Source organism: Austrofundulus limnaeus, unplaced genomic scaffold (genome assembly GCF_001266775.1).
Source record: "Austrofundulus limnaeus strain Quisiro unplaced genomic scaffold, Austrofundulus_limnaeus-1.0 Scaffold133, whole genome shotgun sequence".
Classification (NCBI taxonomy): Eukaryota; Metazoa; Chordata; class Actinopteri; order Cyprinodontiformes; family Rivulidae; genus Austrofundulus; species Austrofundulus limnaeus.
The window spans coordinates 293,773-314,609 of NW_013952535.1; the positions used below are offsets into that span (position 1 = coordinate 293,773).

Below are 20,837 nucleotides of genomic sequence, written 5' to 3' on the forward strand. Positions count from 1 at the left end.
GGTTAAAACCACTCACACATTAAGTCAGTTCTGGCTCAACCCAAGGAGGAGTGAAATTCAGGGTAGTGTCCTAAAAAGAAGAGAAACAAAGCAAACAAAAGAAAAATCGTGCACCAAACCAAAAGGAGTACCACCACCTGGAAAGGCCACCACCCACACCAGGAGCTGGCCACTGCCCTGTCACAAATACAAAAAACAAATTAAGAAACAAACATTCAATTAAAAGATGTTAAAATACATATAAAAATGGTAAGAATTCAGATGTCTCAGTCCGGTGGCAGGTAGCCAAGCAGCAGTAGACTTTGGGTGTGAATTACATCCAGCAGCTGTGAGGAACCCACAGAATCACTTTGAGCTGAGCGTCACTAAGCCAGTCAGGGCAGAATGACGACCAGCAGGAGCCGATGAAGGTCTAACACAGCAACAGTTATTTAGCCGGCCAAAGAACCACACGGCATAGATAGGAAACCGGAAGTGAACACATTGGGCCTCCAGCAGAACACCAGCAAAGGACAAACAGCAGCGTCACTGAGCCTAAAGTGTAGCTCCTCTAAAGGAGGAGGAATCAGGTAGACTCATTCTGGTAGCCATAAAAAGGATCAAGGGTCGTTAAACACACCCTTCATGCACCCACTAGCCTGGGGCTAGCGTGCAGCACCCGCAACCATAGTAGTCTGAACCGGGAGGCAAACATTTTCACACAGGTAGAGGGAGGGCCCTTTATATACAGGCAGCCAGCGCCACGACCAATTAGATGCAGGCACTTGTGTGGTGCATTCAAAGCCTACAGGGCATACTGCCACATTTAGATGTCTTCAGACTCTAAGCAGGCAGGCAGAAGGTTTTTGAGAGTGTCGGCATCCGAAGTCCGCCAGGATGGATAATGTCCGTCATGACATCAGGGGGTTGAGAAGATTCTGTCTCACCCCTGGCGAGCCCAGTGGCTCTCGGCGCGGTCGCAGTACAGTGCTTCTCGGCAGTTAATGACAACCAGACTTCCATCCAGACAGGTGTCCAGAGACGGACAGAGACTCAGTCAGAACCATGCTTACTCCAACGACAGACAAGAACAACTGGTAACTGTGAGAGCAGAAAGTTAGTTCCTTGAGAAAAAGGAGCGAGAAACAAAACAATCTGTTTTTCTCACACTGGCGCGGCCAGCTGTGGGTTGTTATCTGCAAAGGACCTTGAAAGTCTGGAAAGACAGACTAACTGTCGTCTTAAAAATCACTTCTCTACTTTGCACAAATGGACTAATAGTGAGATTAATAGTACACAATAATTAATCATTAAACCAATTTTAAAAAAATGATAAAATCATGATTAATAAACCAGTACTAAGAAAAAACAGTAAAACACATTTCAACTCTTTTTTTCTTCACAGTGTTAATCTCTGGAATAAAGAGAGATGCCAAGATTAATTCAATAAAACTTTGAGTAATGATATATTGATTATAACCTCTAATAGAAGATTAAATGAGGAAAACATATAGAACATATTGTCTTATCACTTAAAGAAAATAGAAACAAACTTTAAAATGACTTTCTTCTTATAAGTGTAAAAGCAAAATCAAAGACAAAAAAAATAGAAACCAGGGTTACCCCTACACCATCATGATCAAACAGATGCCGCTCAGTCGAACATCTCTCCTCCCAAAACAGAAACACAAAGATAAAAAGTGGGAAATCAATATCGGACGTTAATATCGGCCCAGTTTTACATATCGGGCCAATATCGATATTCTAAAAAATGACTAATATCGACCGATACCGTTATTAATGCCGAAATATCATTCATCCCTAAAAAAATTAAATAAAATTCCAGTGATTGGCAGCCATGTGCTGGAAATCTCTTTTTAGAGATCTGCTTGTGTGGTTTCCAGAAAGGGGAAGCAAAACAAAAGTAAAAAATGGAAGCGTTTAGCCTTCAAATACAAGCAAACATTTCACCGACAGAGGAAAGGATAAGTTTAGTTAAATAAGAGTCTTGTCCATGGTGTCGAGTAGAGTTATTACTTGTTGGGCTACAAGAGACTGAGGCCTGAGGTTTTGTCTTTGTCAGCCTTAAACCATGAAAATAGCCCTCCAAATAGCATCAAAAGGCAAAACAAACCTGGAATCTCACAGAACTTGTTAGTAAGGGTGTAAGAAAATATCAATACACTGAAATATCGCGATATTTCATTTCCCGATACTGTATCGATATTCTAAAGCCCTGTATTGATTTTTTATTAAGGTTTAAAATGTCAACTTTCCTGCCAGCTGTTCATTTTTATGTTGTAGTTCAGCCTCTGACCACTAGTTGGCAGCAGTGAGTCAGCCATTTGGCTACTCTACATCTTGAGGTAGAGGCTATTGTTAAGTGTGGGGTGACCATACTGTAAGTTAATATTAAAAACTAAAAGCTGCATAAAATATATTTTCAAACTATTTATTGTCAAATTTAGTCTAATAATTGAAAACATGGATGAAATTATAAATATGACACAAATAAAATAAAACACATACAAAGCAGAACACAGCTAAATGTATCAAAAGTATGTCTATGTAATATTAGAATTKTCTGAGACAATGAATTTTGGTTTTTCATTTCTTTCCCCTGTAAGAAGTTTTTATTTAATAAAATTTTTGGACAAAAAAAAATCGCAATATATCGCAATATATTGTCTTGCTTATAGTATCGCAATATATCGGGATATATCGTATCGTGACCCCTCTCTCATGATATGTATCGTATCGCCAAATTCTTGCCAATATACAGCCCTACTTGTTAGGCGTTTTTGAAGTAGGAAAATCCCTTCAAAACAGGATGTAAAAGACACCTTCATCCATTCATGGGAGTCCTACTGTAAATATGAGAATCACTCCACAGGGAACAAGGTAAAACTCTCCCTTTGGGTTCAAGGAAGGGACTCACCGCTGACTCAGAGGTGACATCAAAAAGTTCATTCTGAAACTGTATTTTTTACAAACAATCTTGCTTCGGATATTCAATAAATGTTTTATCTTTCAACTTGTTCTGTTTGAAAATGGAGTCATCTCGTGCTTGTTTTTGTGATTTACAACTACAAAAAGTGTCTTCGCTACATTCTCCAGCCGGCGTCGAACACGTGTTGCCCTGAGGGGGAAACGCTTTGACCGTGTCCTGTCTTGTTGCGTGTAGCTGGAGGAGGCCAACGCCGCGCACCAGGACGAGCAGGAAGTGGCGGCGCGGCTGAGGAAGTGTCAGGCCGAGGCGCAGAAACACGCCCAGAGCCTGGAGGTCAGCCTCAGGGAGGCGCAGGAAGAGTGCGGCCAGCTGAAAGGCAGCAGGACAGAGCTGGAGAAGCAGCTGAGGGAGCTGCAGGCGGAGCTGGAGGAGGCGAGAAGGGACCGAAGCTTCGGGACAGAAACGATTACAGATCTGCAGGGTGAGACGTGACATCTTGGTTGGGCTTTGACATGTGACCATTATTCATATTTAGCCATTAAAACTTAACGTTAAGAAATGTATAGCAAAAATAAATTTGAATTCACATCATAGCCTATCTAAACACCTTGAAATTGGCCTCTGTCTCTTTAAGAGCCCCCTACTGTTTCTGACACTCCCATTTCATTACGTCTTCACAATGCTTCATGTCGTTTACAACCTTTCGTACTAGTGTAGTATTTAATTGTAAAATATGAAGCAGTTATATTTAATATCAGTTTTGGAAAATGGCAACTCAGGAGACATTTAAACCCAAAAAGTCTGTTTCTGAAGCACCGGAGCGAGTACAGAGGCTCTTACAAGACATTTCGGCTCGGTTATAAATGTCCCAGTCATCCCCTCATACATACACATCAATGTTGAGCTACTTTTTTTTAAATAAACTATAAATAAAGATCATTGTGAATCTGTGTTTTGCAATGAAATCATAAACATCCACCATTTTTTAAGATCAGTTTTATAATGAAATCGTAGTTTAAAGAGAATGTAAAGAAATGTTTCTCCTGCCACTAGTCTGGTGGAGCTGTGGGCAGGAGACGCAGGGGAGGAGCTTTGAGTAAATAGGCGGAGCTTTGTACCAGCAAGTGTTTAGGTAGCTTCGAATAGCTACCACAGGAGATTACAGGATTTCTCAAACATGCATGAATGAGTCAAAGCAACACTGGGTATGTTTCTGATGATTGAATGACATTAAAACATGATATAAAGCTCAAAAAGTTTAGATTTTTCATAATAACCCCATATATGTGAGATAAAATAGTTCAATCTTAGGAAGTAACTTGAAAAGCAATTTTAAAAAGCCCAAGCTGGGCTATAAGATTAATCTTTCTTTAAAAAACAACGCAGTAAACCTCTAAACTGCAGGAGAAAAGACGTTACACAACTTGGAGTTTGAGGCAGAACAGGGTGTTAGAAAATCTGAATCGTGTTTTGGACTCCGTTAAGGGAAATATGTGATCATACGTGGAAGCAGGCGGAGAGTGAAGCAAGAGGCAGTAAAATCCAAAGAAAGAGCCAGAACTTCTTATGAGACTCAGTTTTAAGGACCTGAATGTGCTCTGTCCACACAGAGACACCATCCAGGTCTGGGGCGGCGAAACGTCTCGTTTGCTCCGATGCACCATCATGTTTTCTTCTACTGGTCAAAATCTCCTTGTGGGTGGATGGAGGGAAAAGAAAAACAAATATGAAGTGTGTGTTTTTGCATATTTAAAGCCAAACGTGAACTGGGGCATTATGTAATGTCTAAAATCGAGGCGTTTAGCAGCATGCATTTAATTTGCCGCGTATTTGTCTCAAGGCAGTTGCATCACATTCAGCCTCCTTATTAAAAAAATCATTCAGTAATTTGCCTGTAATTATTTATTTCCATTATTCTATTTCCTCCACACAAGGACAAATTTCTGGCTTGCAAGAGGAGCTGAAGGAGGGGAAGTCTGCTCTTTCCAAGGTCCAAACCGAAAACAAGGAGCTGCAGGGGAATCTGAGCGACCTTGAAAAGGTTTTTCTAATCTCTAACAAATAAACAGGAGTGTGAAATTTGAAATCTGAATTTCATGATATGAGGTATGAAAGGTGTTTTTTTTTTTTTTTTTACTTCAGGAAAAAAACAACCAAGAAATCGACCTGACGTACAAGCTGAAGTCCCTCCAGCAGAGTCTGGAGAAGGAGGAGGCAGAACACAAGGCCACGAAAGCAAAGCTGGCGGACAAAAACACCATCTATGAGTCCATCGAGGAGGCAAAATCTGCAGCTTTGAAAGGTGAGCGACAAAAAGAACAAAAGTAAGAACAGCTTTTAGCTAGCGCTTTGTTACTTTAAGCATTTAGCTAGTTTATTAATTTAATTTGCTACTTTTAGTTAGCATTTTACCACGATTACTTTTTAAGCAGAGGTGGGTAGAAGCTAGTTACATTTACTTGAGTAACTTTTGGAAAAAAATAAACTTTTAGGAGAAGTTTTTCTACACCGTACTAGGGCTGGGCTGCATGACCTCAAATTCATATCAGGGTATAAATTGAATCCTTTCATGGTAACGGTATATATCGCGGTGGAAAATTATAATAAAAAGCAAAGATAATGTAATTTTTGGAGCATTTATTTAGCAGAAAACAGTAATCATAATCAAATCCAGCATTTTTGCTGTAGTGCAAATGAACATAACAGAAGTACAAAAGAATGTTTTATCTATATTGCAAAACAGTTTCAACAACAAAAACATTTCTCAATTTTTTAACAATATCAAAATAAAGCTGATGTTATAACCAGGACTTCAAGTAAAATTAGTAATTTTGACATAAAAATAATACTTTTTACTTTTAACTTCTATTTTTTAATTATGTCATAATTTTAAAATCTTAAAGTGCCTGTGACTCAAATTTTTGTAACACATATGAATGCATTTTTTGAAAGAGGACATTGATTAAATTTTGCGAAAGAAATTTCATGTCGCTGAGATGAATGGTTGTTGAGATATTTGCCTGTGAAGTAACAGGAAGTGATGTCAAAGAGGAATGTCTGCATGTAAACAGAGTGTTGCTAAAACAGCCAGACTGTAGAGAAGAATCTGATGTTTCTTGAGATTATTTTGAGTCACTATCAGAGAGATGAAGAGTCAGAGTTCAAATAATATTGTTTCAATAAACAAAGATCAGAGAGTTTTCTTTGTTAAAGAGGTCCCCTTTGATGTCACTTCCTGTTTCACTTTGGCTGAGCCAAGTTCAAAAGAAAATATGCCAGTTATGGAAAAAAATGTGTTAAATCGTGTGTATTATTCCAACTTTCTTAAATATGAAGATGTTTTATTTGACTTTTTGTATTTGAAGAATATGCATGTCACAGGCACTTTAAATCAAATCAGTTACTCGGTACTCAAGTAACTTCTTTCCAAAAGACTTCTTTACTCTTGAGTAATTTCTTGGATGGCTAATTTTTACTTTTACTCGCGTAAAAATATGTTTTAAAAATATGTTGTAAAAATATGCCACTCACCTCAGCCTGGAAGTAACACTTTGCTTTACCTTTTGACTTTGTTCGCTCCAGAGATGGAGAGCACCCTGCAGGAGGAGCAAAGCATGAAGCTGCAGGTGGAGGCGAAGCTGCTGCAGCTGGAAAAGGAGCACTCCATGTTGGACTGCGACTACAAACGAGCACAGCACAAGCTGGACGAGCTGCAGGCGCAGAAGGAGAAACTTTCTGATGAGGTGCGTTTTACTCATTCTGGCGCAAAGACAAAATAATTATAATTATTGTCTGTGTGTGTGTGTGTTTGTCAGTTATTCCACTAAAATACCTCCTGAACCACTGGATAAATAGACCCTTAGATAAAATCTGATTGTGCTGTGTGTGTGCAGGTGAAGAACCTCACGCTCCGTCTGGACGATGAGATCCACAAGCAAAGTTTGATCCAGAGCGAGCTGAAGATGCAGGTGAAGCAGGTGTCGGTGTTCAGCACCTCGGAGAAACAGCTCAAACAGGAGCTCAACCATCTGCTGGAGGTGAAGCAGAGCCTGGAGAAACACAACCAGGAGCTGCGCAGGTCAGACTCTGAAAACATGAAAAAAATGCATGAGCAGTGTTATTCATCCAAACACTTATTTATTTATTTATTTATTTATTTATTTATTTATTTATTTGGATTTGGTGCTCTGTCAGCCTTGAGAGTGCTGACTGACAGATTTCTGGTTATGTTTCAGAGAAAAGCAGGAGGCTGACGGCCAGCTGAAGGAACTGAAGGACCAGCTGGAGACAGAACAGCATTTCACAGTAACTCGTTTTTTTTATGTGTTTCTGTCAAACAGCAGTGACAGCCAAATATTAAAAAATCTACAACAGCTGATATTAATGATCCGACCAGCAAAATAGCTCCCAGATTTTACCCATCTTTAACAAATGTCACTTTTAAATCTACATAAAATTCAGCCTTTAATAAATGCTATAAAAACGTTTGGACATTGTTGTTTTTTTTTTAAGACCCTTTACAAGACGCAGACTCGTGAGCTGAAGGACGAGTGCGATGAGAAGAACAAGCTGGTCAAAAAGCTGCAGCAGCAAATGGCAGAATACAACGAAGAAAGGTAACTCTGGCTGCCTAATGTAGTGTACGTGTGTTTTAAGTAACTTTAAAACGTGGCCAGAACTCATTCAGTTTTACAGATACTGACAGAAATATTGACGTGGTCGTAGACTGATCGTTGGTGGGCCTGATGGATCGCGCTTCATCAGAGCTAAACATAAGAAATCTGAAGCTCCTTGAATCTTTTTTGAGTTATAAGCATTTTTGTATGTCCAGACACCCCCTTATCAGGTGGAGCCCCCTCCTCAAATATGAGGTCTATCTTGAGACCGTTGGGTGGCGCAGTGTAGGTCGGACACATCTACATTCCTGCCAAATTTCACGTTGATTGGTGCAGCTGTTTCTGNGCGCAGTGTAGGTCGGACACATCTACATTCCTGCCAAATTTCACGTTGATTGGTGCAGCTGTTTCTGTGATACGGTTGACCAAAAATCACCAAAATAAAAATTCTTAAATAAAAAAATAAACTGTACAAAAACAATATGACACCCCCCCTCCCCCCTTCGCGGGCGGGGGGTCATAATTACTGTAAGTGAAACCAAATTAACAGATGTCTCGGATGTACAAATGTTTGTAGAGAAAAGCTGGCTCAGTTCCACCCTCGCTTGGAAAGTGTCTCAATGACAAAAATGTCACTGACTTATTAATGTCTCACTGCAGACAGACGGGGGTGGGGGTGGGGGGAGTCTAGCTGGCATATGGATGACTTTGTTCTGTTCAAAGTCTCATCCAGCTCCAGCCGTTTCTAAGAGATAATAATGATCCACGCCTTGTCTCCCCACGCAGGGATTCTCTGGCAGCTCAGCTGGAAAACAGTTTGACCAAAGCGGATTCGGAGCAGCTGGCTCGATCCGTCATCGAGGAGCAGTTCTCCCTCCTGGAGAAGGAAAAGATCATGAAGGAGCTGGAGCTCAACGACATGATGGCGAGACACAAGCAGGAGCTCAGTGAGAAGGACTCCACCATCAGCTCGGTGAGACCACGTCACGTGGATCCGGTCCAAGATGTTTGGTTTTCGCGATGACTTGGGCTCGTGTTGGTTAAGTCTTTACTGCCTAGACCTCCTTATTGTGAAAAATTCCATTGCAATAAAACTTTTAACAACAAAGGTGATTCTTTGATTTCACTCTAGCAGGGGTGGAGCTAGGCGTCTTTTGGAAGGGGTGGCCAAGGTGGTTTTTTAGGGGCGCGCATACAAATAAAGAAAATCACTTCAGGAAATATTGAGCTGAAATTTTGTGTGATAGTAGCGAAGATTGTTTAAAAAAACATACTAAATGCTAGTCACAACTTATTATTCAGCCATTTTTTACATAAAATGCTGAAGATTAGTGTCAAAGACGTTCCACGTTTACTTAATTCTAAATCGTAATCAAAAAAATCAAGATGGCCACCACAGCTAACTGTAAAAGGCTTTAATTCAGCTATTAAGACTTACTGAGATGAAATTTGTTGTGGAGTAGTTAAGAAGGATCATATGCCAAATAAGGGCTATAATTCAGCCATTTTTAGACAGCTAAAATAATTATTTGGGGGTGGCACCTGGAGTGGTCAATCAGGTCCCAGAGGTGGCACCCCTCTGGCTCCGCCCCTGCACTCCAGTCTCTTACGCCTGTAAAACAACGTAACTTCTGCTCTGTAACGACTCAAACAAATGACCCATTTTTGTTTGTTAAATACTAAATGGATGACTGACGTGTGTCGCCCTGTCTCTGCTCGCAGCTGGAAGAGTCGAACCGCACTCTGACGGTGGACGTGGCCAACCTGGCCAGCGAGAAGGAAGAGCTGAACAACAAGCTGAAAGAACTGCAGCAAGGTGAGTGTCGTTCAGAGATAATGAGCACCAGAAATAACTCATTTCCTCAGAAGTGACGGCTCGTTTGATCTGTGGAAAAATGTGTTCAAAAGCTGTCCTGCACGTCCAAGTGAAACACAAGGACCGGCTAATCAGAAGTAGCCATTCTTTGTTTGTGTTTTTTTTATATGCCAGTGAGAGAACCTCGTAAATTTCACATTACTTCTAGAAAGCCTGAATACAAAAACGTGTTTTATACCATTATTTTTAATATTCATGTTTTATGTTTTTGTAGAACTCCAGAAGGCCAAGGAGGAAGAGAAGCATCTGAATTCTGTGAAAGTTTCATTTGAAAAGCAACTGCAATATGAAAGAACGCTTAAAATCCAGGTGTGCACATATAAACAGAGCTGAACATATTGCAATATATTTTCTTACTTTTACAGAAAACACTTTAGTTACAGCAACTGTGGTTTAGAATAAAGCTCTGCTGCAGGCTTTTGTTGAACTCTGGACATCTAAAAGCATGTAAAAATGTTTATTCTTGCTGCAACATTGATTTCTGCAGGCTTCTCTTGTCTCTTTACCGAGTTTATATTTACCATAAAGGGAGCCTTGTTTTTTATGTGCATATATATATATATATATATATATATATATATATATATATATATATATATATATATATATATTCTTCTTTCAGGCGGTGAACAAGCTTGCTGAGGTGATGAACAGGAAAGAGTCGGTGCGGGTCGGCCATCGAGGCATCGACTCCGAGGTACACAAGAAGGAGAAGGAGAACAGGAAGCTGCAGCTGGAGCTGAAAGCGGAGAGGCAGAAGTTTAACAGCACCATCATCAAATTCCAGAGGGACATGAATGAAATGCAGGCGGTCAGTGCACAGGCAAAGTCAGAAATATGCTCTGAAAATATACATTAGTTACCAGAAAACATCTAATATGTTGACCCTTTCTATTGCATAAATTCTTGCTGCATAGATTCTTTTACTTTGTTGTAAACAGTACAAGGTTTGTTGTTAATCATGATTGCATTGAACTTTCTTCCCAAACTTTGTTATGTAAGTTTTATTGTGTTTGGCTGGAAAGGGAAAAACATACACACATTGTGATGTTGATATAATGCAGGAGTGGGGAACTTTTTGTTCCAAATTTTCTTTAAAAATGAGATTTTATGTATTCTTCTTATTTTAAATCTCACAAACTTCCCTTCCCAGTGGAAAGACTATTGATGTTGCAGGTAAACATCCACTTGCCTTCAGAATAAAAGCGTTTTTAATTTTATTTTATTTATAATTTGACGTACAAAGGTTAACAGTTTTATCTTCAAATAAAAAAAAAACAGCCAAGTAATTTATTTTTATTTTTATTTATTTTTTTAACCATTGTTTAAACAGACAAATCCCATTGAGATCACATATCTCTTTTGCACGAGCAGCCTGGAGGCCATGTTTTTGTGCTGTGGGGGAAACGAAACGAAAACCCATACAAAAAGTGCTGTGTTTCTGCAATGTTTTCTTTAGCTGATGGCAGAGGAGAGCCACTTACGCCAGGAGCTTCAGATGGCGGTGGACAGTAAAGACAGCGACATCGAGCAGCTCCGGTGTCAGCTCACCTCCCTCAGCGTTCACTCTCTGGACTCCATCAGCAGCGGCAACGATTTGGAGCTAGCTGACGGATACCCAGGTCAGCTTCTAATCTTTAGGCTCCTCTGGTGTTCATAAAGTTTTTGTCCAAATTCAGGGACCGCATCCTTCGAAGGACCCAGCCTACCCGGTCTATGTGGGCCAGGTCCTTTTGTCGACTGCGAAAACCGGAGAATTTGGATGGTTCAGCCTTCAGCGAGCTCATTTACGATGATTCTGACAAGAATACTATTTAAAAAAATTAATTTTTGTACCGCCAGGTTTTTATTAAAAACTATACTCCTGTCACGCTCCATCTTTGTCCGCCAATACAATAAAAAAGAAATCTCCTAGTCGACCTGCAATGCATCTTGGGATAGTGGGCTGTGAAGGGTACACCGAACCCGTCCCTCGAATCGGACTGGAAGGGGGACGCATTTGTGGGCCGCAGTTGGAGGAGCCTTCGACGCATCGCTCAGGGTTCATGCCGGGTCTTAAAAAGCCTAAAAAAGTCTAAAATTTGAAAATCAAAATTTTAAGTCTAAAAATGTCTTAAAAACGCCCAGATTTTCATCCAAGGTCTTAAATTTAGTTTTGTCAAGTCTTAATTTTTTTCTACTTTTGATCATTCCTGAGAACCGTTGGCTGCAGAAATAAAGTTAAGAGTTGTAATCAGAGGTTGACACGATCTGTCTTCATGATGCTAAGTTTGCTGCTGGTCATGATTAAACTACAAATCCCCTGATAACTGCAGGTAAAACTGTCACAGTTTACTTCCATGTTTTTGACCTCTTTGCTGCTACAACCCCCCACATACAGCAGCTTATTTACCTGCTCAAAAAAACAGAAGTTCAGTCATATCCACTGCTTGTTGTTTAAACTTGGGAAAGTGTATTTTCAACGAGACTTGACTTGATATCAGTGATTTTTTTTCACTCGGTTGAAAGCGGTTCACAACAGTCAGATATGACCGTTTCATTCAAATAATTTAGTGTTCTTGAATTAAAATGAAATATTCTTTAATAACTAAATTGAAAGCAATAAAAGGTCTATTATATAATTTCTGGGACCATTTGAATGTTTCCGTTAATGCATCGATTTGGTCTTAAATGTCATTACTAATGGTCTTAAAAGGTCTTTTAAAGGTCTTAAATTTAACTTACTGAAACCTGCATGAGCCTGATCGCTGTAATGTTATCAGCCTACGAAGGATGCAGTCCCTGAATTTGGACACAGCCCCAAAGACACTTCTGCATGCATTTCTTCTATTCCTTTTCCACTTTTTATTCATTACTTCCTGTTTTCCCTCCCTTCATATGACCTCTCTTCGTGGTCCAATGTAGTGCGCATAACTCACTCTAGCACCTCAGAATCAATGTCCTTCACCTACCAGCGCACACACAAATCTGTCCGTGTCGACACACGGCCCAACCTTGGCTCGGCTCGAGCGCTCTTTGACTCTGGCTCTGAGGATGAAGAGGAGCCTGACGAGCCGGAGGGGCGGGGCACGGGTCCTCTGGCTCTCACCTATAAACAGACCTCTGAGCCTGATCCTGGAGGTGACCCTGCATGCTGCTTGAAACCTGAGACTGAGTTGGATTTTACAACTGTAACAAGTGTTTTTTGGAAAGAAAATAACCCAAACCGTGCTTCAGCTCTGCAGTCATGCAGCTAATCTCTTTACTCTGTTGACTCTGTCTCTGTTGCACTTTAATCCTACACAACTGGACATGCTAATACTGATAACCTCTGTTGTGGAGAGAGTGACGTTTGAATGTTGAAATTTAGATTTTTTTCCTACTAAAAACCTTCTGTTTTATGCAGAAGATTTGTTGTAAATCCTGCATGTCCCTCTTTACGAAAAAAGGCAGGATTTCCTGTCTTTCACCCTTTTGTTTTAGCGATGAATCATTTATCCTCTGAGTGACGAGTGCCCGCTTAAAGAAAACACCACAAAAGTCAAGGTTTTCTTTGAAGTGATTCAGATGATCAAAGCTGATTTAACGCTAACATCGTGGTTTGTTTTTTCCTGTTTGTCCCCACTAGACTCCAGACTGGAAGGCTGGATTTCACTTCCTACCAAGAACACCAAGCGCTTTGGCTGGGACCGAAAAGTAATTACCAACATTTCTTGTATCTGGAGATGTGTTTTTCGAAGTAATCAGCCGCGCGACTGAGTCACATCCACCTTTAACTGTTTTGACCCTTTTCCATTTCCTTCACAGTATGTGGTTGTAAGCAGCAAGAAAATACTGTTTTACAACAGCGAGCAGGACCGAGAGCAGGCCAACCCTTTCATGACCCTGGACATCGAGTGAGTTACTAAAAGCAGGGTTTCAACATCCGTCTGCTAAATAAGAAATTCAAAAGGGGTCGATTTTTAGAACAGTTTTATAACCTTTATAACCAGTGTTGGTATTAGACGTATTTTATTGTTTTACTGAACAAGAAGTGTCAGTGAAGGTGTCAAAGACAGAACCCGGAACGATGTTTGATCATGTTGGTCGTGCAGTCTTTTGCAAACACAATCTTAAGTTAAGCCACACTTTAGATCAATGGTTCACAAAGTTGTGGTCGGGAACTGCAGTTGGGTCCTGAAACATCAAGGTGGGGTCATGAAAATATTTTCTGAAAAAAATTACACTAAAAAATTACAACCAAGCACTTTTTTTGCCTTTATTGTTACAAAATATTTAAAAAAATTCTACATAAAATACACGAAAATAGCATACAGTGGTTTGCAAAAGTATTCATACCCCTTGAACTTTTCCATATTTTGTCACATTACAACCACAAACATAAATATATTTCACTGGAATTTAATGTGAAGGACCAACACAAAGTGGTATACAATTGTGAAGTGGAAGCAAAATTTTACATGAATCAAAACATTTTTTACAAATAAAAAACTGAAAAGTGCGATGTGCAAAATTATTCAGCCCCCCTGAGTCAATACTTTGTGGAGCCACCTTTTGCTGCAATTACAGCTGCAAGTCTTTTAGGGTATGTCTCCACCAGCTTTGCACATCTAGTGACTGCAATTCTTGCCCATTCCTCCTTGCAAAACAGCTCAAGCTCAGTCAGATTGGATGGAGAGCGTTTGTGAACAGCAGTTTTGAGATCTTGCCACAAATTCTCAATTGGGTTTAGGTCTGGACTTTGACTGGGCCATTCTAACACATGAATATTCTTTTTTTTAAACCACTCCATTGTTGCTTTGGCTTTATGTTTAGGGTCGTTGTCCTGCTGGAAGGTGAACCTCCGCCCCAGTCTCAAATCTTTTGCTGACTCCAACAGGTTTTCTTCCAAGATTGCCCTGTATTTGGCTCCATCCATCTTCCCATCAACTTTGACCAACTTCCCGGTCCCTGCTGAAGAGAAGCACCCCCAGAGCATGATACTGCCACCACCATATTTGACAGTGGGGATGGTGTTTTCAGAGTGATGTGCAGTGTTCTTTCTCCGCCACACATAGCGTTTTGCATTGTGGCCAAAAAGTTCAATTTTGGTCTCGTCTGACCAAAGCACCTTCTTCCACATGTTTGCTGTGTCCTCAACATGGCTTCTGGCAAACTGCAAACGGGACTTCTTATGGTTTTCTTTTAACAATGGCTTTCTCCTTGCCACTCTTCCATAAAGACCACATTTGTGTAGTGCACGACTAATTGTTGTCCTGTGGACAGTTTCCCCCACCTGAGCTGTGGCTCTCTGCATTTCATCCAGAGTCACCATGGGCCTCTTGGCTGCCTCTCTGATCAGTGATCTCCTTGTTCGGCCTGTAAGTTTAGGTGGACGGCCTTGTCTTGGCAGGTTTACTGTGGTGCCATACTCTTTCCATTTCCGGATGATGGATTGAACAGTGCTCCGTGAGATGTTCAAAGCTTGGGAAATCTTTTTATAACCTAAGCCTGCTTTAAACTTCTCCAAAACCATATTCCTAACCTGTCTGGTGTGTTCTTTGGACTTCATGATGCTGTTTGCTCCCCAATATTCTCTTAACCAACATCTGAGGCCGTCACGGAGCAGCTGTATTTGTACTGAGATTAGATTACACACAGGTGGACCCTTTTGAGTCATTAGCAGTCATCAGGCAACTTCTGAATGCAATTGGTTGCACTCAGGGAAAAGGGGGCTGAATACTTTTGCACGTCGCACTTTTCAGTTTTTTATTTGTAAAAAATGTTTTGATTCATGTAAAATTTTGCTTCCACTTCACAATTGTATACCACTTTGTGTTGGTCTTTCACATTAAATTCCAGTGAAATATATTTATGTTTGTGGTTGTAATGTGACAAAATATGGAAAAGTTCAAGGGGTATGAATACTTTTGCAAACCACTGTAGATAATGTTGCTTATTATTCTTGTTTATTTGATGTGAAAACAATGTTTACCAGCTGACAACAGCTGGGGGTCCTGGTCTCTGCTGCTGGTATGTTCTGGGTGAAAAGCTTTAGATCACCGCTGCACACTCTCCATTTGTGCACACGCTACCTGCAGATTCTTCTTCGTTGGTGTTCAGCTGCTGCTTCTTCCAGTCGATATGCTGGATGTCAAAACTAGGAATTGAAATTTTACAATTTGAACAGTTACGGGAGGATTAAAACAATGCTCGAGACTCAATGCCCAACCCTATTCTGCCTTCTCCGCCAGCTGCTTTTTTTAAATTTTTTTGTCATCAGTAGCTAGTAAGCGTACGGTCTGAAGAGACGCTTTTTGAGTTTCGTTACAGACATTGAAAGTTTTTACAAACTTTCTTCTATAATTTCCATTAGCTTTTAAATCAACTTCATGAAAGTGATTATAACAGGGTGATATTTATAATCAGTGATGGTTTAACTGTTTATTTTCTGTCCCTGTTTCAGTAAGCTGTTTCATGTTCGACCTGTCACTCAAACTGATGTGTACCGAGCAGACGCCAGAGAAATTCCAAGAATATTCCAGGTTACCATCTGCTCTGTTTTCTTTATACATTTACTTATTCACACCCACTATTTGTTCTATCCTACATTTTTGCTTTATTTATTTATTTATTTATTTATTTATTTATTTATTTATTTTTCTTCAATCCAGATTTTGTACCCCAACGAAGGCGAGAGTAAACGCACTCAGGAAGTCATGCTGGAACCGGCGCCTTATGAACGTCCAAGTTACGTCAGCTACAAGGGCCATGAGTTCATCCCCACCCTGTATCACTTCCCCTCCGCCTGCGACGCTTGCACGCGGCCTCTGTGGAACGTCTTCAAGCCTCCGCTGGCCTTCGAGTGCCGCCGCTGCCACGCAAAGTGCCACAAGGACCACGTGGACAAAAAGGAAGAACTAATCGAGCCCTGCTGGGGTACGTTTGTGTGGAACATATGGTGTGGTTTTTTTATGTTAAAAGCCGTAAAGATGCAATAAAAGCACAATTGTTGCATTTAATTTAAATTGTGGACTATAATAATAATAATAATAATAATAATAATAATAATAATAATAATAATAATGCATTTTATTTGAAGGCGCCATTCATGGCATTCAAGGACACTGTACAATTAAAATATATATAATACAGTAAAACACTAGGGGTTTAGGTTGATACCCAGACTCCTAACCTGAAGGACTGGGGAAACAGGTGCTGTCGATAAAAAGAGAAAAGTTTGTGGTTTTAGGGTTGATTTAGTTCCAATGAGAAGAAATTCTGTTTTGTTTCTGTTTAGTTTGAAGACGTTGATTGTGAACCAGGACATGACATCATAGAGGCAGTCAGACAGTCGGGTGGGTGGGAGGGTGGCAGTAGGGGAGGTAGACAGATAGAGCTGAATGTCATCTGCATAACAGTGGAATTCGATATTGTGCTTTCGAAAGATGAGGTAAATGATAAAAAGGAGAGGGCCAAGGACAGAACCTTGTGGAACACCAGAACAGAGAGGGGATGAATGGGAGGAAAGGAAATTTAACTGAACAAACTGCGTACAGCCAGAAAGGTATAAAATCTCATCTTCACCTTGATTCAGTTCAAACAATCCTTCATCTTCCTCAGTGAACTACGACATGTCCAGCGCCAAAGAGCTGCTGCTGCTGACCAACTCTGTGGAGGAGCAGCAGCGCTGGGTCAGTCACCTCCTCAAACGCATCCCGAGGAAAAACCCCACGTTGAGCCCGCCTACAGCCCTGCCCTGCCCTCAGGAATCCTCACCCTGCTCGCCTTCAAGGATCTCCCCGAGGCCGTCGCCCAGGAACTCTCCTCGCCTGCCCCACCATCGCGGCGCCATCAAGATCCAGTCCACCAAACATCAGACTTCAGAAAAGTCCAGGTGAGGAAACTGGGATTTTCTCCTAAATCATCTGTTTTGAAAAGAAAACAGCTGGAGAGATTTAACTCTTTGTAGCCGTGTTTCCATCACCGTATGACAGAATAATTACAACTTTCCTGATAGCAGCAACACGTTCCTGATAACTTCTCTCCATTTTCCTGAGATGTGGGGACCCTGCGGGTTTGTGACTTTTACTTCCTGTTTACTACACACATGTGTCTGACGTAATTGATTCGCTTCAAGCCAGTTGATGGAAACACGTCTGATTCGCATTGCTTCATATTTTTCCTTTTTGCAAATTTTTTAAAAATTCGCTCAAAATTCGAATTAAAATTGGATGGAAACACGGCTATTGATGTCCAGGTTTCAGCAGCTGATTTTTTAAATTTAAATAACTTGAAAATAACTGATAGAAAGCAGTTCTCTACAAAATAATCTTACAGGGAAGAAAGAGAATTCATTTTTCATCAAAAAGTATTGGAGTAAAAAAACTGGGGAGCTAAATTAAGGCCATAAAATATGGTCAAAAATATTTTTTACTGAAAAAATAGGTGTTTTTGATTATATGATATAAGGACCTGCCATATTTTTTATTACATGATTGTAGGAATGGCAACTAGTTTTGAACCTTGTCTAAAATCAGTTTAAACGTTTTTGTTCAGTTTCAGAATCAATTTCAAATCTTTTTATTTCATTTTTTTACGAACTCTTTATGGCCCTAATTTAGCCACGTTATTTATTTGTCACATCCGGTTTACCTGATTTACTTTGCTGAGGCTGCATTGTCTTCACTGCTGTGTAAAAAAAAAGTATGAATCAGAAAAACCTTATTGTTTGTAATTTTGCACCTTGGACAGGATGTCTCGCTTTCAGCAGCCTTCCTGAATCATTTGCATATGCAGAACGCTGTTTGTAGCACTTGAGCTCCAACATGGCGTCTCACCTTCCAGAAACCTAACAGAGGAGCCACTAACTGTATCTGTCGTATATTCTGTAACTCTGGAGATGCTCTGTAGTCTCAGCCCCACCCTAACTGCCTTTCATCCTCCAGCACTGGCCCCATGCTCCGTATCATCCTCCACTGACCTCCTCTCCTCTGACCCTACATTTCTAAAATCTCTCACGCTTCGAGACTGTAAGTAGCAGAGCTCGGTGAGCCGCTCCACCTGCTGCATCGCTGTGCTGCTGTGCTCACTAACCCCGCCCCCCTCTGCTCATAACAAACCGCTGGCTGTGGCTGGTCTCTGCTCCCCGCTGCCCCCTGGTGACCGTGGTGTGAATCACACCCAGCAGATCTTTATGTTGCTCCTTTGACCCTCGTTGTTTCAGGGTGCTTGGGTTTGACCTGAAAGACTGGAGTTGGTCGTTGGATGAGGGTGATGATGATGATGATGATGATGATGATGATATGTTCTTCTAAAAGGAGGAGGAAGAGAGGGTAACTCGACCTTTGAATGAGCTCTGTGTGTGACGTTTTGAAGAGGCGTTGGTGTTACCTGGAGCATGTTTTTGTGTGCAGTTGGGTGCAAATCTTACACAAATAAAAACTTGGCATAGCTTGAAGGGATTCTCATAGCTAACAGGTGAAAAATACTGCACAATGTGTAGCAGTCAGAGTACATATTGGGGATGATGCTCGGCTGTTACCACACCATTTGGGCTCAGTTGTCAAATTGGCTGAGTTGTCAGTGTTTGAGATGGTGGTTAGCCATAGCTTGTCTGGGGGGGCAGCATTATATTAGTTTAAAATGGTCTCCAAACAATATTATCATTTAAATTTGGTATCTAATAAATAAAATCCATCCCCTGGTTCTTGGGATATTTTGCTAACATACAGACAGAGTTGACTCCAATAACTAATGGCAGTGGATGATAATAAAACCTGTGTAGTTAGGATTCATAATGTAGTCGTGCTTTGCAAATTTTAATGTTTAGATCACATTTATGTAGACTTGAACATAAATAAAAATAAATAATAAATTAAATAACAGCAAGCAGCGGCTGTGACCAGAAATCACAAAGCGTTAAAATTTGCCAACACGCAGACTGAGCTTGTTCGTGCATTTTTTTTCTGCCTTTTCTGCATCTTTGGTCCCGCTCTGTGTGTGGATGCATACAGAGTAGCTTCCTTGTTTAATATGTGTGGATTCTGTGTGGGCGTGCCTTTTGAATTCCTGCCACTCTGTTTGGTCGTATCCCAGGTTTTCACATCGTCTCTGTTTATTTCTCTCTCGCTCTCTTCACAGCTAACCCCGGCAGTATTTCTATCCGTGTGGATTAATGATGCTCGTCTGGAAGCGGTTGCCTACGCACGATACCTCCTCACAGAAGTAGGACTGACTAAAATTCAAATAATTAATGAATTAATGCAAAAAAAAAGCCACCACCATGGACACAAACACTCAGACTGTTGTCATGAAAACTGGGACTGTATTTAGTGTTTTCAACGAGAGCCGAATCAACACGGTCGGAAACAGTCTCGCTTCAAAAGGATTTTGAACTCAATTCGTTTTTTTGTTTTGATTTTTGGGCATGTGTGTAAATAGAAAAAACAAATCTGTTCGTTGTAACAAAGTATAGCTGATGCTTGTTGTATTATGGGTATATTAGAGGCACATTATACAATAAATGAGTGCCCTGTACATGTTTGAATACCGTTTCTAAATGGAGACTTTAATTACTTTTGAGCCTTTATCACCTGGACTTGTTTTACACTAAATATATCCATCACAACATTACAGAATAATGTGAAATGTGTTTTTTCTTGCCATTTAAATGGACTGTTTGAAATCCTACATTCAGGATTTTTTGCAGGGAGAAACATTAAAGTATGATAAAAAAAAATAAAATAAACTGTGTAACTTTATGGACTCCAGAATTATTTTCAAGGTGAAGTTGGAGGCAAAATATACAGTCAGGTAATGTAGGTATTTTAAAGTTGATAAGTTTTCTAAATTTATGGCAAAAGAAAAACTTAAATGATTTGAATTCAGTTTCTTCACACTTGTGTTGATGCATTTCAGCTATTTTGTTATTAAAGCTAAGAAAGTCAGTAAAATATGTTAATAATAATAATCACAATTATTTTTGTCAAAATTAAAATCATGATTCTTGAAATGTTGAATGGTGAATGAGTTCAAAAACGTTGCATTTTTGGAAGTTAAAGACCAGTGAAACGTCTAGAACGTGAAATTTCTTCACTTCCTGTGGAAGTTTTCCTTAAAAAAAACAACTTATTTATCCTGGATAAAACACTGGAATTGTTTCAGAGCTGGTGGAAATCCCCTCGGACCAGCCATTAGCTCATCAGTGCAAAGTCAAACTCTCCAAACGGAGGTTGTTCAAACAGCTATCTGCAACAGGTAAGATACTAACTGTTCATAGTGCTTCCAGTTATTGCTTTAACTATATCAAAACAAAGGTAATAAAATGTCATAACTGGGTTTACAGAATCATTAGTAGAAATGTCTTGCAGTGAGAGTCTGAACTGATCCTTCCTGCTGTGTGTGTGTGTGTGTGTGTGTGTGTGTGTGTGTGTGTGTGTGTGTGTGTGTGTGTGTG

General features: G+C 40.2%; 1 protein-coding gene across 3 annotated transcripts in view; it reads left to right on the plus strand.

Moving 5' to 3' along the window:
- Positions 1-20,142, plus strand: part of LOC106522615 (rho-associated protein kinase 2) — a gene marked incomplete at its 5' end in the record, with an annotated part of 49,641 nt that extends 29,499 nt beyond the window's left edge. Inside the window, 20 exon segments of one of the 3 annotated variants that reach the window (XR_001310804.1) lie at positions 3,164-3,410; positions 4,864-4,970; positions 5,072-5,231; positions 6,512-6,672; positions 6,823-7,007; positions 7,165-7,234; positions 7,442-7,545; positions 8,332-8,518; positions 9,268-9,361; positions 9,636-9,730; positions 10,044-10,232; positions 10,881-11,043; positions 12,326-12,541; positions 13,029-13,096; positions 13,208-13,296; positions 15,846-15,924; positions 16,054-16,318; positions 17,003-17,276; positions 18,328-18,411; positions 19,523-20,142. Coding sequence is in view for 1 of the 3 variants with exons in the window: in XM_014015687.1 (XP_013871141.1) it covers positions 3,164-3,410; positions 4,864-4,970; positions 5,072-5,231; positions 6,512-6,672; positions 6,823-7,007; positions 7,165-7,234; positions 7,442-7,545; positions 8,332-8,518; positions 9,268-9,361; positions 9,636-9,730; positions 10,044-10,232; positions 10,881-11,043; positions 12,326-12,541; positions 13,029-13,096; positions 13,208-13,296; positions 15,846-15,924; positions 16,054-16,318; positions 17,003-17,276; positions 19,523-19,526 (2,757 nt within the window). 3 annotated transcript variants of the gene reach the window in all.
- Positions 20,143-20,837: the final 695 nt, after the last annotated feature.